At 42.4% G+C, this 20265-nt stretch overlaps 1 protein-coding gene across 3 annotated transcripts in view; it reads left to right on the plus strand.

The window, feature by feature from the left end:
• The window catches only part of arl15a (ADP-ribosylation factor-like 15a), an 87682-nt gene extending 80388 nt beyond the window's left edge, over window positions 1-7294 (plus strand). For 2 of the 3 annotated variants that reach the window (XM_069523468.1, XM_020099379.2), the window contains exons 5-6: window positions 5416-5515; window positions 6640-7294. In XM_069523468.1, coding sequence (XP_069379569.1) covers window positions 5416-5515; window positions 6640-6698 — 159 coding nt within the window. In that variant the 3' untranslated portion in view covers window positions 6699-7294. Of the gene's footprint in view, window positions 1-5415 lie in introns of all 3 variants that reach the window. The other variant, XM_020099380.2, reaches the window with a different exon arrangement.
• The last annotated feature ends 12971 nt before the right edge of the window (window positions 7295-20265 follow it).

Here is a 20265-nt window from a genome sequence, read left to right on the forward strand (position 1 = left end):
TCACTTATCTGTTCAATCACTTATTGTTATCAGTGTCTCTTAATGTTTTGGCTTTTGAAAACATGGCTAAAAGGCAGAATCTTCTCAAGTGAACATTTCCTGTTCTTCTCTTTATGATCACATTACTTATACAGGAAGAGATTATCAGTATTATTTGATATCATTAAATTTAGTTTGATATTTTTCTCAGACTTTTGGAACCTGAGGCAACTGCAAGAGCCAGACTTGACAGAAAAAACGCGCCCTAGATGAGAAATTGAGAGCTGACAGCACAGGTCATTTAACTTTCTTTTACGATACTGATCTGTGGCAGGAGTGCATCCAGCAAACCTGCGTCTGTTCCGTCTGGCTTTGCTGTTAACCTCTGCAAGAATGCTAAAACTAACTTAAGATTTCCCAAATACGTGTGCATAGCGCAAGACCATCGAACCACAGCAAGTCTCTTATCAGAAAGATCCTGAACATGTTAACTGAGTGCACTGTGTTGCCTTGGACCTGTGCCATCACTCTCTTAGGGAAGGAACGTAATCTGAGTTACTCAGCATGGACTCAACGGCAAAAAGAAACAGACAGGATGTTGACAGAATAACGACAATGTTCCATGACCATTACCACAAAAAATTGTGCTAAAGGTGGGTCTTTAGTTTGTTTTTCTTTTTGCAGGTTGGTTGAGCATGCATGCTGTTTTACAATAGCGTCTATGAACAGTAACAAATTAGTAAACAAAGTCGTTGTAAAGTTGTCATGAAATCAGTTTCTATTATAACAATTCAAATTCCCTGTAAACCTCACCTTCACTATTCTATTCTTTCTACCACTTTCTGTATGAAATCTCACAGAAAAATAATGAACCACTTCGTGGCACGTGGATTTCGATTGCTAGACAGACAACAGAGATCTCTGGAACTTCTGGGTTCAAAACTGTTGTTCAGTTGGTAATGTTACTGTTAGTTGATCAGTAACAGAATTTGCATGCTAGTTTATTTATCTTAGCATTGAGAATCGGGATTCTAGTTCAAATTGGGAATTTTATGGCTGTTTCTTACTTTGGGCAGTAGGCCTGTAGCTGTATTGATGTTGCGATATGGTATTTGCAGCAGCGATGCCAACAGTAATATCATTTGAAAATGCTAAGTTGATCTGTTTCTACTCAACTTAAATGTTAAAAAGATGGTTTGTTTGATTTGCCTGTGTGAGATTAGAAACATGTTATGCAGTGCATGCTGGGATTGGAGGCAGCTCAAACTATGAGCTTAATTAGAAATGAAATGATTTTTAAGATTGGTTTTCTTTTCACTTTTAGTTTTTTTAATAGCCTAAAAAAAGACTTACGAGCACAAGAACACATGCTTTCTAGTTTGAATCCTCAAATGTATTTTTAGACTGAGCACCTCTGCGTAACAGGGATATAAATTTGTCAGGGCGGTGTTCTCGCATATATTCTCAGCAGCCAACATCACGCACCTCCGTGACTTGAATTTGGCTTCGACTTCGTCTTCTTTTCTCTCCCTCTCTCTTCCAGTCAGTCTTTTTTGTTGTTTTTTTTGCCTCCCTGGTTTGTTTACTCCGTTAGGAGGCCAGAGCACGGCTACAGTGACCATCACATTTTGTAATCTGGCGTAGGGTTAGGGAGTACAAGCTATGCGTGCCCATCTGCTGCTTTAAGGAACCTGAAGTAGTGCCAGGGTTGGAGCTTAAGCTTAGCTGACTAAATGTCCAGCCACTCTCTGCAGACACTGGGTCACAAATTGTCAAACCCTAATGATGCATCTTAAATGAAAAATACTGTATTTCTGACTTATTGTCCGAAATATATTTGTTGAATTGTCTCTTTTAATCAGCATGTGAAATTTAAGAAAAATTCAGTCCCACCCTGACAAACTTTCCATAATAGCTGCTGGTGGATTTATCGGTTGGCTGATAACATCTGCGAATATGATCATTTTACAGACATTTTAGTATCTGTGTTCATATTTATATATGATTTTATATAATTTTCTAGAATGCTGAAAATATGTACATTTATATTTTATGTAAAGGCATTGTTTATTTTCTTAATTCGAGTTCTATATATTTGATATAAGTTATTTATAATAACATTTAGAGTTAAATTGTAAAATTTAAACTCTCAATTACATTTCTTTGTCATAAATGTCTGATAACGACATTTGAGGACTCAAAATATATATATATACACACACATCAGTATAGGATATTTTTTATACTCCCTAATATCGTCATATTACTGGCATCTGCCAAAAAAATCCATATTGGTTGGCCTCCAAAGGAGAAGGCATTTGTCTCATGATTAATATTTCTCACCACTGACCTACAGGAATTCACACGGTAAAACTATGTTGCTACAATGTCGGCTCTCCCTGTAGCACTTGGCTTGGCAGCAGGCTTACACTCACTACCAAGCCTCCTGCATAATCTTGCACCTATGTGTAGTATATCAAATCTTGAATTAAACTTAAACTGATGCACTCTTACTTTACTTTTTGGGGTTTGCTAATCTGCCAAAATATACAAACAGGTAACAACGGCTGTTTGAAGTCTCTGGGAGGCATTGATCACTCCTCCACCTTACACAAATTAGTAATAAATCACTCACTCTTAAAACAGTAGGAGATATACTTATTTTTAATAAGAAAACTTATAATATTTAGGCCAAGCTATAGCTCTCAGTCATTCTGTAAATAGTCATTGTAACTATGTAGGCCTGTTGCCAAAGGGGTCTGCTTTCCGGAGTTTTATGACTCTCCCCTCAACAGTAAACCCCAGTGGCTGACATGGCTGGATTCCAATAGTGGGAATACAGTTGACACAGACACAGGTGATTCAAGATTTTTTGACACCCTTCTGCATCTATAAGCTGCTTTCTCCTATGCACAAGGTGAGGCCCCTGGTCTGTATGACCTAGAAGAAGCTAGACTGGATGACCCAGTGGTCATCCTTGGAGCCATCTGGCAACCCACGTCTTGTGTGGCTTACCCTTCCCACTGCCTCACGCAATTCCTTAAGCAAGCATAAGTGTGCTTAGGAGGACTTAATCTCAGAGAAACTGGTTTGGGCCACACTGTCGACTGCCCGTGTGGATGCCCCCGACTGTCGGGTCATGGGGTTCCTTCAGTCCTGTTACACTGGCACAGTGTTTTTCAGGGATGCAGCCTGATGTGTTATTAAAATCTTTGGATTGGTTCTTCTCTGTCAGTGAAATGTGGCACGTATAAAGGAATTTATACCAACCAGTGTTAAGTAAAGTATATGTGGAATTCTTTGCTATGTCCTGTGTTATCATGAGTGCACAACTGTAAAGCTGCACTAAAAACTTGATAAGTCATCTGGTCTGGTTGGTGAGATGTAGGCATTAGCCTCAGTGTGAGATGCCCCTGGGTGTGTTCTGCTGGCCTGTGAGGCAAAGAGGGGAAGTGAGAGAAGCCTGAGCCTGTCTGCACTTGCACAGAGGTCACTGCTGGCCTTTTGATTGTCTGCCAGTGCAGGGGCCAGAGTCTTCCAGAAGAGGGCCTTGGCTACAGGCGGACAAGTGAGCCAGCCAGCCAGACAGGCAGCCAGCCGCATCGTCTGCAGTCTAGGTCTGGGGCTAGAGCCTGGACTAGGGCAGCTCAAGTTACCCAGACAGATTTGTTAACACTGTTTGGGTCCGCTCGGCTTTCTAGCCAGGCCTCTGAGCCAAACGCGGCTGAGGTGACTTAATCTGTCATTAAACTCACATTACACCCGGACAGAGACTCGGCTCAGGGGGGCAGAGACGGCGCTCACTCTCCCACTCGCTGGCATGGCTGGCTGGATTCGAGCAGACACAAAGAGTACCCCCTCCTCCTCCTCCCCATCCTCTTCATGCCACACACCATGGCACAGCTAGACAGCGCAGCACGGTCTAGACAAAAGCAATTTCACTTGAAGTTGAAAAGTCATTTGACTGTGTGACAGGCACCTGTGTGGGTTTGGTGCTGTTTACAGGGAGTGTGCCTCTATTTGTCTGGTTGTGTTTTTCTTCAGAATACTCTGCGTTGATTTGTTCACTCAGTTTTGTTGTGTATTTGCAGAAATATGTAGAAATACTATCTGAATGTTAAACAGATTGTGAGTAAAATCATAGTCATGTGTTTTAAATGTCTTTTCTTCCCCCTGTCCGGTTTCTTTCCTTTAACAAACACTCAATCTGAAAATAACATTGAAATAATAGATAAGAGAGAAAAAGAGAGAAAAATATTAGATTGGGAAGTTATTCTTAAAAATAATTCTTAATGTTTTTTAATCTAAATCCTGATAATCTGGTTAAAATTCACTAATCTTGTTACTTGACCCATTTGATAGACACATTCCTTTAGAAGCACAAAACGTGTGATTGTGTAACTGAGTAAATTCATGAATAAAGTAAACATGGAGGAAAATTTTATTTCTGTTGCATCAGAGAAACAGGTGGCGATAGCTGTACTTCGACCACGTCGGGCAAACCAAATTGCTTCCGTTGCTCTCTGCTTGAAAACGTCAGAGAGCCTCACAACCTGCAGCACCTTCAGAGGTTTTTGTTTTTACCGAACAGCTGGTTCTGGTTCTTCACTCCCACACTCCCACTGATGAACACATGAACTTTATAATCAGCTCTTACAAAGACCAGCGCCCAACGTATTCCTCAGAGGGAGACTGTTTAATTTCATGTAGTTTCATTTATTTCACTGTGTTTGGTTGCATTCTGAGTCAAACATGTGATTGACTATTTTCCTGTCTGTGCCTTTGTGTATAAATGATTGTGTATTTGTTACTTTGTGAAGAAAACATTTTGTGCATGGAAAACTACTTGAACAGGGACGGGGATGATACATAAGGATCTTCCTTTTTTTTCCTTTTTAATGTTCTTGGCTCCTCAGCACAAAGTGTGTTCTCTGAAAACTTAAATGCAACATGTAAACCAGGGGTTTTCTGGTTGTCTCTCTGAATCGTTAGAGGCTGTCGATCTAAAAACGTACAAAGGCTTTACCGTGTTTTCAACACTGCTCAGAAAGCCCAAGATAATAGGTGAGAACTTAAAACACCTGGTGGAAGGTTTGTTCGAGATCATGGTAGTGTTACAGCAAATGATTTGAGATATTTTCAAAATATTATTATTTGGATGAAACTTGGTGGAAGGATGGCACATGGAAAAGAAGTCATTGAATTGAGGCTCTGGACAATGATGCAGATTCAGGAATTTCTTCTTTTTTTCACTTTATTGTGCATTCGTGAACATTTTCACCAATTTCCCAGGAAGTAATTCTTGATGAAATTAATCCGGCATCTTAAGGAGACTGAAATTTGGTCCGAATAAACATCTGTGTCAGAGTTTCATGTGGTTTGTCTTGAGTTACCCTGAATATTTGAACTGAACACCTTCGTCGTGTGTGCCGACAGGTCAAGAAATACTTTGAGCTGGAGCCGCTGGCCCGAGGGAAGCGCTGGATCCTGGACGGCAGCTCCACCGACAACATGGAGGCGGTGAAAGAGAGCTTCGGTCAGTTCATTAGCCTGCTGGAGGACAAAGACACTGAGCCTGCAAGGATATGATGCTAACGCTGCTAATGCAGAGACATTAGTGGCTAACGGCTAACAAACGCCACATCCTGCTGGTGCCCACGGTCACACACTCACGCACAGACACAAACATGTACACAGGAAAATACAGTGGATGTGGGCCACTCTATCGGAGATGTATATTGTATGTTACCCTCCCTTCACTGCGGTCTCACGATTTCAAATGGGAAGAGTGTGCGACACAACCTGAGAGGAGAGCTGCCATTAAATCCAAATCATCGAACTTTCCAGGAATGGAAATATTGTTTACTACTGTCTGTGCCATTGTGATTAATTGGCATCTGGGACCTTTGTCATTCCTTGTAGTCAGTATCATTGAACACTAACACACACACGCACACACACAAACACACACACACTGTCACACACGTAGCGGAGGCCAGGTTGTCTGTAGATATTTTAATTAAAATCTCCACTAATTACTTTCCAGAATGTGTGTGGACACAGTTGGTTTTCTTTCCTGTGAGAAGTGCTGTGTGAGCTCAGGTGTGCTTCTCCCTCGGACTCAGTAAAACGAATGTCGTGGTGTGATCGGGGTGCGTAGTTCAGAGCCTTGTGTTATGTACAGTAGTTACATATCAATGTGTCACACCATATCTGCGTATCTAATCTGAATAGTGTAGTCTGAGTATCTGATGGAGTATTATATACATGCAACGAGTAACTGCTGTGTACCCTCCTGTGCCGCCAAACACAACTACTACTTATCATGTGACTAAGTGCTCGGTGAGTCTATTTAGAGGAAGTGAAACAAGTCTGAATGCTTTTTATAAATGTGCAGCGTAGGATATGTTTTATAGCTCTGTATGTTAACCTGGTAGAGCTGCATTCAGATGTTTTATATATCACACACTTATGAATTCTTTACAATCAAAGACCAAAATGAAATAGAAGCAGCAGCAGCAATGATTCACCGGGCTGAGAAACGTGATGGATTTTGATTCAGTGTTTAGCAAATTTCATGTTAGTTTTTCTACATTTTCACTTTATTTTTATTTTTTTTCCTTCTGAATTCTACATGATCCCTCTCAACACTGACTCCAGTCCCCCGTCAGGGTGGAATACAAACTCTATCAATCAGCCACAGCAACAGCTGCATCTGACAAGTCCCTGTCCGAACACCCTAATGCCTTCCAACTGTCTGTGAAGACCCCTCCCTGTCTGCTGTTTATCGTGGACCCCCACCCCACCTCATCCCCAGCCTGCTCCAACCAACACTCTCCCTCCCGCGCTCCGTTACTGCTCGGTGGGGTATTTATCCCAGATGCCGTCTTTCAGGCCGGTCGCCCTCGTGTGGTCTCCAAACATCTAAAATGGGTTTTATTCATGGAGCCACAGGTGTGTGGCTGTTCCCAGGATGTTCCCTCCTCCCCCTCCTCCTCCTCCTCCTCCTCCCTGCATTCATTTCAGTTTTTCTTGTTTTCTTCAGTGTTTCGTCAGGTTTTGAGATTTAATATTTTTTTGTACCTGACCAGAGATCTGCCAGGATTACATTTTTTTTTTTACATAACAAATGAAATTGGTGCATTCTTTTGATCGAATGCTAATGTTAGACGTTGCATATCATCCTCTGACAAACACACAGGTTTTAAACATTCACTGCAGTCTTTTATGGGGGGGGGAGCTGTATTTGTGTTTGATTTTGTTTTTTCAATCATCAGTTTTGTCTAAAATGACAATTAAAGTTTTAAAAACTAAAGTATTGTCTCAGTTGTTATTCACATGTTGCTTGTTCAAATCTTGTAGTGATATCTTGAATGTTTCTTTCCTTTTATATGTAAACTTATAGTGGATAGTATAACACAGAATATTGTCTGTATTCTGAATAACGACTGAACAGTGTAACCCTTGTTTGTTGTGTTTCACCTGATTGTGAGTGCAGACATTGATTCAGACCAGGTATGAACGTGCTTCTAGGTTTGTTTTCAGTAAATATTCGCCCCTTCCTGTATCTGTGTGAAATGTGTGATGAGTTGAATGTTTGCTGTCGTCTCTGGAAACATTTTCTCCACAATGTCTGTGATTTGTGATTTAAGGTGACCTGTGGAAATCTGAGACGCTGGGAGATAATAGAGGAAACGCAGATGATCCAGTGGAGGTCGAGTCAAAGGTTGTTTGGGGTTTTTTATGTTTAGTTTTTTCACTCAAAGTCAAAGTGGAGCAGCTGAAGAAAGTTTGGAGTGGAAAGTTAACTGAGTGAGACAGGAGTTCCTGATAAATATACCCGACTCCACGCTACCTCTGCCTCCTCTTTTCTTCTCCTCATGCCCTTCTTCCCTCTCTTTCAGATTAACCGTGTGGCTTTAATACAATGTGTGTCATGCAGGTTGCCCAGGCGACTCTTTGATCCTGTTTTCCAGTCTCTGCCTCTGGGGCAGACGTGCTTCTCTTCAGTCTGCTGCACACCAGCTCTGGAAGCTGCTGCAGCCCTGAGACAAACCATGGACTGCTGCGCTTGTCTCACTCCCCTTTTCTTTTCTTTTTTTCTTCCTGTCGCTCTCACTTTCTCTCTGTTTTCTATCTTTCTTTCCTTACTGTTTCTCTCTCTCTCTCTCTCTGGTTCTCTCCATTTCTCTGTCTCTCTCTTGCTCGCTCTGCTTCCCTTTGGTCACGCCAAAGCAGCCCTCCCTCAGCATGGGCATCCAGAGTGCCCAGGGGAAGGGAAGAGGCCAGAACCTCAGTGAAGCAGCCCTCCCAGGAGAAAAGAGGGAGAGACGGGGGTCCTCTCTCTCTGTCCTCCTCACTCTATCTTTCTGTCTGTACCGTTTATTTTATTCCTGTGAGGGAGATGCAGTCCTTCCTTTCCTCCCACCACACTCAACCTTTACCTGCTCTACCTGTATAATTGCTGGTGTCTGGCAGCAGAGTGTTTTTTCCTCTCGTTCTCGTTGGCGGGTGTTTCACAGACAAGAAGCTGCAAAGTTATCTTGTTGATATTGTGTCGTAATTCAGTCCAGACTTCTCTAATCAGTCTGCTCACGGTTGCTTTACCGAGAAACAGTAGAGCAGACGTGATGTTTACTGTGATGGATACGGTGTCTCTAGAAACCTCAAGTCTGAGCAGGTTGATTTTCATAATTGACTGAAGTGAACGGTAATTAATGGCTGCCTGGAAGGCAGGAAAGACAGTTCTGATCTCAAATCTGAAAAACTATGACAAGCCTAATTGTTGGCAGTGAAATAAAGTGAAGGTGGGATTTGTAACAAAAGGATGAAACATGGAAAAAATGCAATGTAGAGAAGAACTGAGGAAGACGCTGAACCCGGAGCCCTCAGCAGAGAGCAGACCTGCCAACAATAACCTGACGGGGGAAGATACCATCTCCATCATGCTGCTGTTTGACTTTTTTTTTTTTTTTTTTTTGCATTAAAGTCATGATCAGTCTTTGCATTTACGGCTCGGTTGCACTTCACAGTTTATGAACACAGGAAATCTGCCGACAGTTGTGGATTGAATTCCAACTTTAATTTCAGACTTTCGAGGCTGTAAATCAACACGCATACTTTTGCATCAGGATTTTAAAAAGAATGAAAATATTATCCTGACACTTGACTCCTTAACTCCTGAGATACAGTTAACTAGTAGCTGTTTGATTTAATATACAATCTGTTTGCCAAGAACAATGCTCATAAACGAGCAGTCGCAAGTTAAACAAAGAACAGGGAGAAACAATTCTTGGAATTTTATTGACAGACTTAAAAATTGCATTGGCCCTCTCTGTTGAGAATCATTAATGAAAAGGCAATTCATATTATACATCATATATTATTATTATATTTTTTTGCATGTTGGTTATGATTAGAAGGAAAACGTGTGTCACTCACAGCATAATGAACCACCGGAAGTAAAAACAGAACAAAATGAGCTTTGTGAAATGCAAATGCGCGACCTGACAGGGAACCTAACTTCTGTTTACAAGACAAACAAAAAGCCGGCATGTTTTCTTAAACTCTGCAAAGAATGCCCATTTCTCTCTGTCCAGTGTGTGTGGCAGCATTTCTGCTGATAAGACCCTGCTAGGAGGTGGAACAGATGTTGCCCAGATATCCATCTGGGCCTCGTACCCCTGCTCTGCCTCCCACAGCCGGTGCTCCACGCGGGACACCCCACATTCCCCTCACAGCGAGGGGCTGCTCTCCTCCTCAGGATCCTCAGACAGTGACACAGCACAGAAACCTGCCGTGATGCTGCTTTCACTCCGGTTACGTGTGTGTGACAGATAAGACTCAGGTATTAGACTGGACCTGTGGGTTCATTGGAGGTGTTTCCTCTCTGTTTTAACAATCTCCTGCCTTCACGACTCCCACACGCCTTTAAAAAACAAATGTGACGTAGGTTAGAGAGGAAATCTTCCCTGGACCAAATAATCAGCTCCAGATAAGTGAGGCGATTATTAGAAGGCGTCACAGAGTGTGCAGCGACTCCACTGTCTAACTGCTGCCACTCCATATTTAGTTTTATTTAAACTAACCAGCAAACCGAAGGCATGAGAGAGCCGGTGTAACAAGGTCCAGTAACAATCCAGTAAAATATCTGTGACTTTTATTAAAGCCCTCCCTGACGGGGCCTCGTTTCTTCTCACCACAACAAATAAAATCGTCTCTCCTTTATCCCCCTCACCGTCGACAGTCTGGTCTCTTACCAGAAACTTACAGGTGTGTTTTTGTGTGTGTGTGTTTTCAGATTCCTCAGAGCTGACGTCCCTCCCGGCAGAGGAATCCCTCCGGTCTCACACGTGAACCTGCAGGTTTGTGGTCAAGCTGTAAAACTAATGAACGACTCAAACCTGATTGAATCTTAAAGAGTTCCAGCGAGTGAGAGCAACATGCAGCTCTCATTATCACCACTGACTAATGCTCGACTTTCTGTTTGTTTCTTAGTTGTTTTTACTCTTTAAAGTTTAACTCTAGAGTTTAATTCTTGATAATAATCCAGTTCACCTGAGGTTTCTTTGTCTGTCCCTGCTGTGTCATTATGTCTGATTTAAAGACCATGACACACCAGCACATTTGAGTTTATTAAATTAGTCTGGATGTCTAAAAGCTAATTGAGAATATTGGACACTGACCTGTTTGTCAGTTCTTTCCAATCAGTCCTATTTGAACCAAGACGACCTGGTTCACTCTGTGAGGAAGAGTTTCATTTCATTACAAACAAATACAAGTTTTCAGCTACTTTACTTGAGTAAAGTTAGAATGACTACTCAATATACTGCTGTGTAGTTCTGTCTTTAACGATACAATCTCATTTTATGAGGTCAAATCCTTGACATATGTTTTGTATGTAAGTAAGTATCTTCACAGGAACTTGCAAGTTAATGAACTGTAGTCGTTTAAATTCATTAAAAAAAGGGACAAACTTTAAAAACTTTCCAGCTTGTGAGTTTTTTAACTGTGGAAAGTTTTGTCTTTGTGAGTTTGAAACAAGACACATTTCATATGATCCTTGTTTGGATCTTGCATTTGTCCAGATATGAAATCGCTCAAACCTTTGTCCTCAATAAATTGAGGAAACCATGCCGTGCAATTCTACTCGGGCCCTTTGTGGCCACCTAAACGCCTCTTGTTTTTTCTGCCTGGTCCTGTTGGGTGACTTCCGTGGGATTCCAGCAGGCTTGTCACTCAGATTGTTTGTCCTGGGGACGAGATCTGTGTGAGTCCTGTTTCTCTCCCTCTTCCCTCGGTCCGAGTGCTGATGGAGACCCGCATCCCAGGTGGCCCACACATCAAAACAAGAGGGATCGCAGCTCTTGGTTTTCAGACAAACATCACTCACTTTCTTTGTTGTCTGAGGGACAGGGGGCACGGCGGTTTATCTCCAGAGGATCTCCCCCGCTATCGCCTTCCACAGGCCCACCGCCCCATCCCACAGGAGCCGCTAAAAGCAAATGTCAGTCACGGAGAAGGCGTTGCATTCCTTCAAAAGGTCAATTAGTGGTGGCCACTGAAGGATCTGTTGCATGTTTGAGTCAAAATATGGGGGACTATTTAAAAATCCTTCTTTTCAACGTCGCCCAATCCAGTGGCAGATTTATTCCCGCGGCCCAAAACAAAAGCACAGCGGGCGATTCTTCTTCTTCTTCTTCTTCCTCTTCTTCTTCTTCTTCTCCTCTATTAGAATTCTGTGTGATGACACCTCTGTCACATTGCAGTGGATGTTTTGAAGACGAGCGGCCGGCCCTCTGTACCCACCTACCACACACAGCCCGGTTCAGTCGACTGTGAGTTATGTGACCCTGAGTCGGATTCACGATGCGCCGCATATGAAACCTATCTCTCTCTCTCTCCGCCGGCGGCAGCTCCTCGCTCATCTGTGCAGGTGATTCCCGGCCCGGCTCGTCCCCTCCAGGCCTATAAGCCGAAACCGTGTCTATGGGACTTTTATGAGTGTGACCTTAACATGCCCGTCTCGAGCGGTCTAGACTCGACGCTCCGTTTACTAGAGTCCTCGTCCCACTGATGGCTATCAGACTTTTCACTTTTTACTGGTGACTCTCTCTTGTCATAAGTCTTTGAAGACGGACAGACACGACTCTTTGACTGTCCTGTTTGTGGACTTTGGAGAATTTACTGTCACGTCTCGGGGAAAACAACGACTGACCATGACGAGCGCTCTGACGTGCACTGCCTCTTTCCTCGGGAGGGTCAACACGATGCACATGTGCAGGGTCCAGCTGTGGTTTGGCTGCTCTATGAGGAGGTGCTCAGAATCCATAGCAACAGGAAGTAGAAGCATCAGGAGGAACAGATCCATATTTTCTAGAGACAAACTTAAACTTAAAGCTTTGCAACCAGGTGACTCTGTTTTGAAACACACAACACGTTTGGTTTGTTAGAGTCTCTGAAACTGAGCCGACGCAGCGAACGTTTCGTAAGAAGCTGATTAATGAGTCTCTAATATGTAGTAAATATTTAAATTTCACCTCTAAATGTTCCACGTTTGATGCTCTATGGTCTGTTTGCTGAGCTGCGTGGCCCCGGGCCAAACACTGTAGGTGGATTAGCTCATAGAATCCAAACAGTTTACGGGGAAAGCAGCTCCAGTGACGACACTATGTGGGCAGCTTGCAGCTCTCAAAATACAAACGTTCCGTGTGAAAGCGAAAAAAAAAAGGCAGAAAAAGTGAGTCGTTCACGGGGACGATCTCGTAAACACGGCCGCCGCGCAGAGAGAGAACACCTGTGTTTTACCAAAGTTTTGGCACGGAGCAGTTTCATCACTACCGGGGGGCCGTATCTGGGTCGAGTGCAGATTTAATGTTGCCCTGGCGCTGATGATGAAACGCAGCCTGACTCACGCAGGAAACTGCAAATGAGACATGAGAGGAGAATGAAAACAGGAGAAAGGTGAAGACGGCGCTGAGATGATTCAGCTCGGCCGGAGTCTTTGGCCGCAGACGCAAACATGGGCTGGATAGCGGCAATAAGCTGCAGCCAGAAATAGTGTTTAAGGTGTGAGGGATTAGGGTTAAATGTCAGAAAGGTCAAGACAGAGACCAGTTTAGATTGGCTTAGAGACGTTAGCAGCTCCGCCAGCGGCTGGTCGAGTTCTGAGTCTGCTAGTTCACAGTCTTTCAACACATGTACAGTAACCAGTGTTTTACAGTGTGTGTACAAACCTAAATCTTTCTATAGGGTGACGTTATTTCCACATTAACAACATGGATTCAGGGTTGGAAACATTTTTATGTTGTGGTTTGAACAGTGATGAAAGTTCCAGTTTAAATAAAAGGACGTCTTCACAGAAACCGTGTCCACATGAAGTCAGTTCTTCTGTGATTCTCAGAACGACTGTACGTCTCCGGTGTTTTGGAATCACATGGAGGCGCTTCCTCTCTGTTTACTGTCGTTCTGAGGCCTGAGCCTAAACATCCTCTAACAAGATTATCCAACAGGAGAAACGCGGAGCGAGAAAATATGTCCACTCACCTCACCTGCCAGAGGCTGACTCACTGACCGACAACTGGACGCTCACAACAAGTTCACCCGGAGGAGCCTCCAAACATTGTTCTGTCCAAACAGGAAAATATTCTCACAATGAAGTGACTTTTCCTTTTTGACTTCTCAACGTTAAGTCTGAATGATTCAAACAGGTTTTAACACTTTAATCAAACACTCACTTGAATTAGATTAAGAGTACGACCATTGTTTATGCCGTACAGAAGCTGTAAGTGTTGAAAGGATTCAAACTTAATGACCTGACCTCAGTCGTATCAGATCTACACACGACTCCAGAAGATTGAAATCTTCTTAAAACTTCAAATCTTCATTATCTTTCCAGAACATTTATGAGCAATGATAAACATCATGGTTGTGTTTTATTGAAAGTGACAAACTTGATCTGAGAGTTGATCAGATTTTATAAGAAAGTGACGAAATAATCGACAAATCAGATTTTGATTTAAATATTGAACATATATATGAAGGTATTTTGATTCACTCCAGATTTAAGTATTTATATTAGTGCACTGGCATTTGTGACATCATCTTTTTCCATCTTAGTTCCTCCCACTTTGAATCTTCTTTTGAGAAATAACTAAAAACCCTTCGATGTAGAAGAGGCCCCGAGAGTCAAGATTAGTTTGATTTTTCTTCATTTATTTTATTGCTATATTCTAGTTTTTTTAAATAGTTTTTTTTACTTTTCTCTCTGAGCTTCATATTTCGTAAGTAGCTGAGTGAAAAAAGTCACGTTTTCAGAACCTGTAGTTTCACCTTTAAGTTTGAAAACCTTGTCTGACGCCGTGTTTGTGCTGATGCTTCATTCCATCCAAAGATAATCTGCTCAGGACTGAGACTAACAACAAGACTGAAGATGGGACATGGTTATGAAATGTAAGTACAGTAACTCAAGTACTATACTATACTTTACTTTTTTTAGACAGTTTTACTTTATTATTTTTATTTCATGTTCATTTTATTTAAGTTTTATCCGCTACTGATTATTAAACATGTAAGTAACCAGCGAAGTATATTTGGCGCCATTATTTCTTACATTTTGCAGGTTATTTATAATTTATTGAACTGATTCCTGCTCTAAATAATCATCAACAATGAAACTGATAAATATTATTTCTTAACTGTGAGAGTTAAATCATTTAAAATGTTAAAAACAACGAATTCAAATGAAGGAACTAAATTTACGCTGTTTATTTATTTACCTGGACAGAATGAAGAAGTGAGCTGCTGGAGGTTGAGGGAGTGACACTGTTGCTCTGTCCTTAGCGTGTCTCTCCTGTTGCTGCCCAGCGGACATCCCCCCCCAGCTCCCCTGAATCAGCCTGGTTCACATACACAAGATTAAGTAGCAAAAGTGACATCCAAGACCAATCGGGCCACCCAAGAGAACTGCAACCAGCGGAAAGGCTGTCAGAGCCCCATTTTGCAACATTAATCTTCAAGCCTCTCCTGCACTGCCAACTCACATCTCCTTCAAACAGGACAGGGAGGTAAAAAAAACGGAGCCTTTCCCTCCCCGAAGGTTTTCTCCTCTCCATCAATTAAATCTTTGGGGGACAATTAATCGTCACCCGCCATGTGCCAGACGACTTCAAACACTGGCAGAATGAATGACTTTTCCAGACATTTTTAAAACTCGCCTTTTAATTTGGCAACAAGGAGATTAGTGTGGACATTTGTTCGATGTGTAATTGACCTAAATGCCATCGCTGAGACATGTGAGGCAGAAATTACACTAAGAACGCTGCTTTAAAGTGATTTATGCCGAAGAAAACCACGTTTAACTCCATCGAGACGCCTCTCCGGCCTGTTCCGCCCGTTAATAAGATGTTAACGTTCAGCGGTGGAATCTGTCTGAAATGTCAAAGGGCTGTGAAAGTAGACACTCAGGATGCTAACTGAGCTGCCAACCACCTCAGCTCACCCTTTGTCTTCTTAGCTGACCAATGGCATCTTTGATGTCTTTCAGGAGGACAACTCTATGATGTGTGTGTGTGTGGGGTTTCCCTGACCTTCTCAGGGGCTGGTGTCACATCCAACCTGATAGCTTGTGAATGGGAAAACAGGGAAGATGAATACAGCGATTGATAAATAGCGGAACGTGAATGTGTTGTGCGGTGGATGCCTTCAGTCCCAGGAGAGGGCCTTCCTAACCCCAACCTTTCTCCTGCCCGAGACCCGGGAGGCAAAGGGGGACGTCGCGCCACCTAACAGCGTTGCTTTGAAGAGGGCGAAATCCAGCAGCATGCCTGGAATACTTTCTGCTGCTTTTCACTGAGATTCTTTGCACATGGCTGAGAACCCGGAGGTTCCCTGATGAGATGATTCCTCTGTGCTGAGGAACTCCTCCGTCCAAACGCCAAATGAAAATCCCACAAGATCCATAAAACACTGAATGTGTATTAATCCGCTGCTGAAAATAATCAGAGAATTGTTTAATGATTGATTATTATTTTTATTGAATTCGAGTTTATATCAGTGGCCCCTTTTTAAAATGCCTTCAGCTTGGGGAGGAGTCAAGAAACATAGAACACCGACAGCCTCGTCCTTTAATGTCTGTTTACCCATAATGCAGCAGCAGAAGTATTGACAGGAAGAGATCATTTTGGTCCAGAAGAGGATTAAAAATTCCCAGATAAGTTTCCAGTGGTCGTAGCTCACAGAGCTCATGGTTTCCTGTTGCTCCACACGTTGTCTCCACCAGAAGAACGAGAGGCCTCAGAAACCCGGCTCCTCTCGTGTGGAACCATGTTCCAGTCAGAAACCCTCTCTTTACATTTAAGAGCAGATTTAAAGCTTTTTCCTTTTTGAATAAAAGGCTCAGGCTGGAACACCCCCTGGTTATTCTGCTATGAGACTGCCAGGGGACTTCCCACCATGCACCAAGCTCTTCAACCCTCCGCCCTCGTCTCCATCTGTATGGATTCATATCTTGGCACCTTTTCTCCTTAATAGTTTTATGAAAATCATAAAAAAAATCATAAAATGCCATAAAACCGTTCTTCTCATTGATTTGTGTTGTTGCCCACAAAGACCTCACACCCCCACAGAAAAAGAAAAAGCAGCTGTCTAGTCATCCGGCTCAGTATTTAAAAAAAAAAAAAAAAAAAAAAGGTTAAAAAATATTCCATAGTATAAATCTTATCACCCTCAACACAGTCTGACAGATCTTCTGACTCATTTTTGAAAACCCCTTTGTAAAACTAGTAAAACCCGTGTGTCAAAATCGGAGGATTTTGTTGTGTCATGGCAGTTTTTTTATTTTTATGAAAGATAATAAATGATGTAAGCGCAAAGAGCAGTACACGTGAGGTCAGGGTTGCTGTGAGGTTTCGTTTGGATAACCACAAGTCACCATCAATCTGTGCCCTTCAAAACAAGCTGCGGTCCACACAGTGGGCCGACAACACACACACACACACACACACACACACACACACGCAGGGAAACAGGTCTTTGGCTGCACACGAGCAGGGTTGCGTGCCTCATCGCCTGGGTTGGGGAGTTCACAGTAGTGAGCGACCACAGACAGCAGTTTGATCATTAGATCATCGTGGGCCAAAAAGCCGTTTGCGTGAGTGAAGGTGTCTGTGTTATTTAGAGAAGCACCATTAACAAATAACGTCTTGGCACGTGTTCAAACTACAACTTTCACATCAGGTCTCTGTCCAGCTGCTGAATCGAAGCAGGATGCAGCGCTCGATAATGGCCCGTGTGCTTTCCAGCTCGGTGTAGGAGGATTTCTCTTTTTTAACGACAGGAGGCTGAAAATAAAAACAATTCACGATGGATTGAGATTTTTTTTTTCCATTTGTACACACAGAGCTCCTGCAGGAATTCTTTCTATCTCCACTCTGCGTTGCATAATTTCGGTATTTTTTTTCTTTTTTTCTGCAGAGACATTGTGCGTCTGGGAGCCGCGTTTCTCTTCCAACACGATAAAATTTGAACACATGATTGAATGAAGTGTAACAGATTGTGTTCCATCTTCCAGCTGGTGAGGCCAATTATTGTTTAACCCATAAAATAATAAAACATTATGACACTCTCAGTGACTGAAAACACTGTAAAACACTGTAGTAATGAGCAGGTGCAGCACATATCAGTCGTGGGAAATCCTGTGCATTCTCCAAATCTTATCGGCACATGTGTAATCTATACTCTGTGTGGTAGTACAGTAAAATATGTACACATTGTACACAGTTACACACGTCCTGTTTGTTTATTAGTTAGATAACTACTTTTATTTGTATCTGAAAACTAGAGCAGCATCAGTAGAGCGTGCACCTCTGCCAACAGTCCCCTGAAACTCTGCAGCTAATCCGTCATGTTTATTTGGACAAAACTAAAACCGTTGAAGAAACTTATTAACTATTGATTGTCTTCTAAATCTGCATGATCTCAGCTACATGTCGGTGATAGTCACTGTTGTTTACTGTACAGAAGCATGAGAAGATGACCCTCCTACAAAGCCACATTTAAATCTGCTCAACTCAGGTACTTAGTTGGATCTGAAACAAACTTCACAGTCATAGATATCAGTCCACTAAATATTTTTTTATCAGGATCCATGAATTACTCTCAGGGAAAGTAGTGAAAATGTCTCAAAAGAAAGTGAAAAAGATTCCTGGTCTCACGCCAAAAGGTAATGGGTTCTTTCTTGGCCCGCGTCCCACCATTCCACCACGTTTCATAGAATCTGTTCAGTAGTTTTTGTGTAATCCTGCTGATAAACAAACTGGACAGAATCGTAACCTCCTTGGCAGATAAAAATCATAAAATATGAGTTTTTATCTATTTTAAGAATCACGTTCTCTTTCCTCACACCCAAAGTTCCACAGTGTGAGCACCGAGGCCATGATTTCACATGAAAAGAGCAGATGTCTGAGCGGCAGAAGAGGAGCTCTACTTCCAGCTCTCACCAGGTTGTGTCAAAACGTCAAGGAAGTTGAACTATGACCCTGGGAACACTGACCTCCCTCCACCGCACGCTTGTAGTGGGATCCCGGCCTCCAGCAGGAGGTGACAACGCAACTGTGCAGAGGGAGGGAGATCAGGAGTTATGTAAATCTGTGATCTGATCACGGAACATCTGAGGGATCAGGTCAGACATTTAAAAAGTGTGTTTCTGTTTTACATTTCGATGCAGTCAGTGTCACATCCTGCTGAGCTGCTGTGTAGCAACACGTGCTGCTTTTCATGTTACTCTCATCTTCGTCTGATTTCCTCTGATCCTCCGAACAGACGTTGTTTACCTTCGACGTCTCAAAAACTCCAAGTGACGTCCGTGGATTTTCCAAAGTAACACTGACCCTGATTCTTTAAAGAGATGTCGCTGTTATGTTTTTGTTAAATGAAATCTTCCCGTGCTGTGAGCTCGCAAACAGAAAAAACACCTTCACCTCTGGATGAGTGACAAACTGGGTTTTTGGACTGACCCTGCGTTGATACGGAATTCATTACAAACAGGGCGGAGAAAAAGTCTAAAAGCCCAGTGTTCTTTAAACGTGTCCTTGTTAATATGATATTTTTCCTCTGCCAACATTAGATAACATGTTTTTACGGCCGTGCAGAAAGATCTGTTAGTACTATTAAAGACTTGTGAGTCCATGATTTTGTCCCGACTGATCCGAGCTGCCGTCTCGCTGGTGTTTGCGTTGCACTGATGATTCGCCACCACGCAGCCTCTCATTTCACATACATTATTGCGCTTACGGGCCGAGACGGGCGGAATGCTTTCAACTTTTATGATACAAAGTTGTGCCAAGAGCATTTTCGCTGCTGCTTCTCTCCGAGGGGATTTCAAAGGGGAAAAGCAACACATGCTGTCATTCATGTCCCGCCGTTCAGATGGACCATTACGCTCATATCAGATCGGCCCTTTTGATGTGCCGAGTGACAGAACAAAATAAATAGCGAGCGCAAGGCTGTGAAAGATTTGCAATGCAGTGCGTTAATTAACGAAGGGCTATACCAATTAGGCGCCCATGATTGGTGTGTGAATATCAGTGCAGTCACGCAGTTCGGGACTCGGCGCAGAGTAACACCAGTGTTTACTGAACACAAAGACCATAAACAAGCGCTGGCAACGAGTCCGCTGCCAAGTGTGAATAGCTGGGCATTTAAAAGAATTTACAGCTTTTCCAAAAGTCGAAACTTTACCTCAGTGTGGAGACCGACACATTTACAACGTTTACTATCTTATTGTACGATAAACCATGTGTTTTATTTATTTAATCTTATTTTTGGGCAAATAACTAAAGGGTGCTTTTTTTTTTAAAAACCATGTGATGGAAAACAGTTTGTTCTTCAGTGAAACTTTAAAAGCAGACTAATTCTCCTGTGTCTTATCATTTTCTTCACCATTTGGAATCGAGCTGTAAATGTGGGAATACGTGAAAACATTTGTTAGACTTTTGAACCCGACTCGACCAATAAAGCTCCAATTTATTTAATTCTTTTTTTAGTCTTTGATAGAAAAGTATGTGGAGTTCCAGAAAAATGGATTTTGCAGAAAACTACCTGGCAAAACTATTTTAAATTTGATTTAAACATTTAAAATGATTTTCAAGCAGCAAGACAAAGTTAAAACCTGAACAAGTGTGTTTGGTGAATGTGTGAAATGAAGGACGTGGTTGTTGTGGAACAGATTTAAACAATTAATGTCAAGTCACTAAAGTCAGAGACCCAGGGCCCATCCATCATTTTCAT

This window comes from Paralichthys olivaceus, chromosome 4, assembly GCF_024713975.1.
Source record: "Paralichthys olivaceus isolate ysfri-2021 chromosome 4, ASM2471397v2, whole genome shotgun sequence".
NCBI lineage: Eukaryota > Metazoa > Chordata > Actinopteri > Pleuronectiformes > Paralichthyidae > Paralichthys > Paralichthys olivaceus.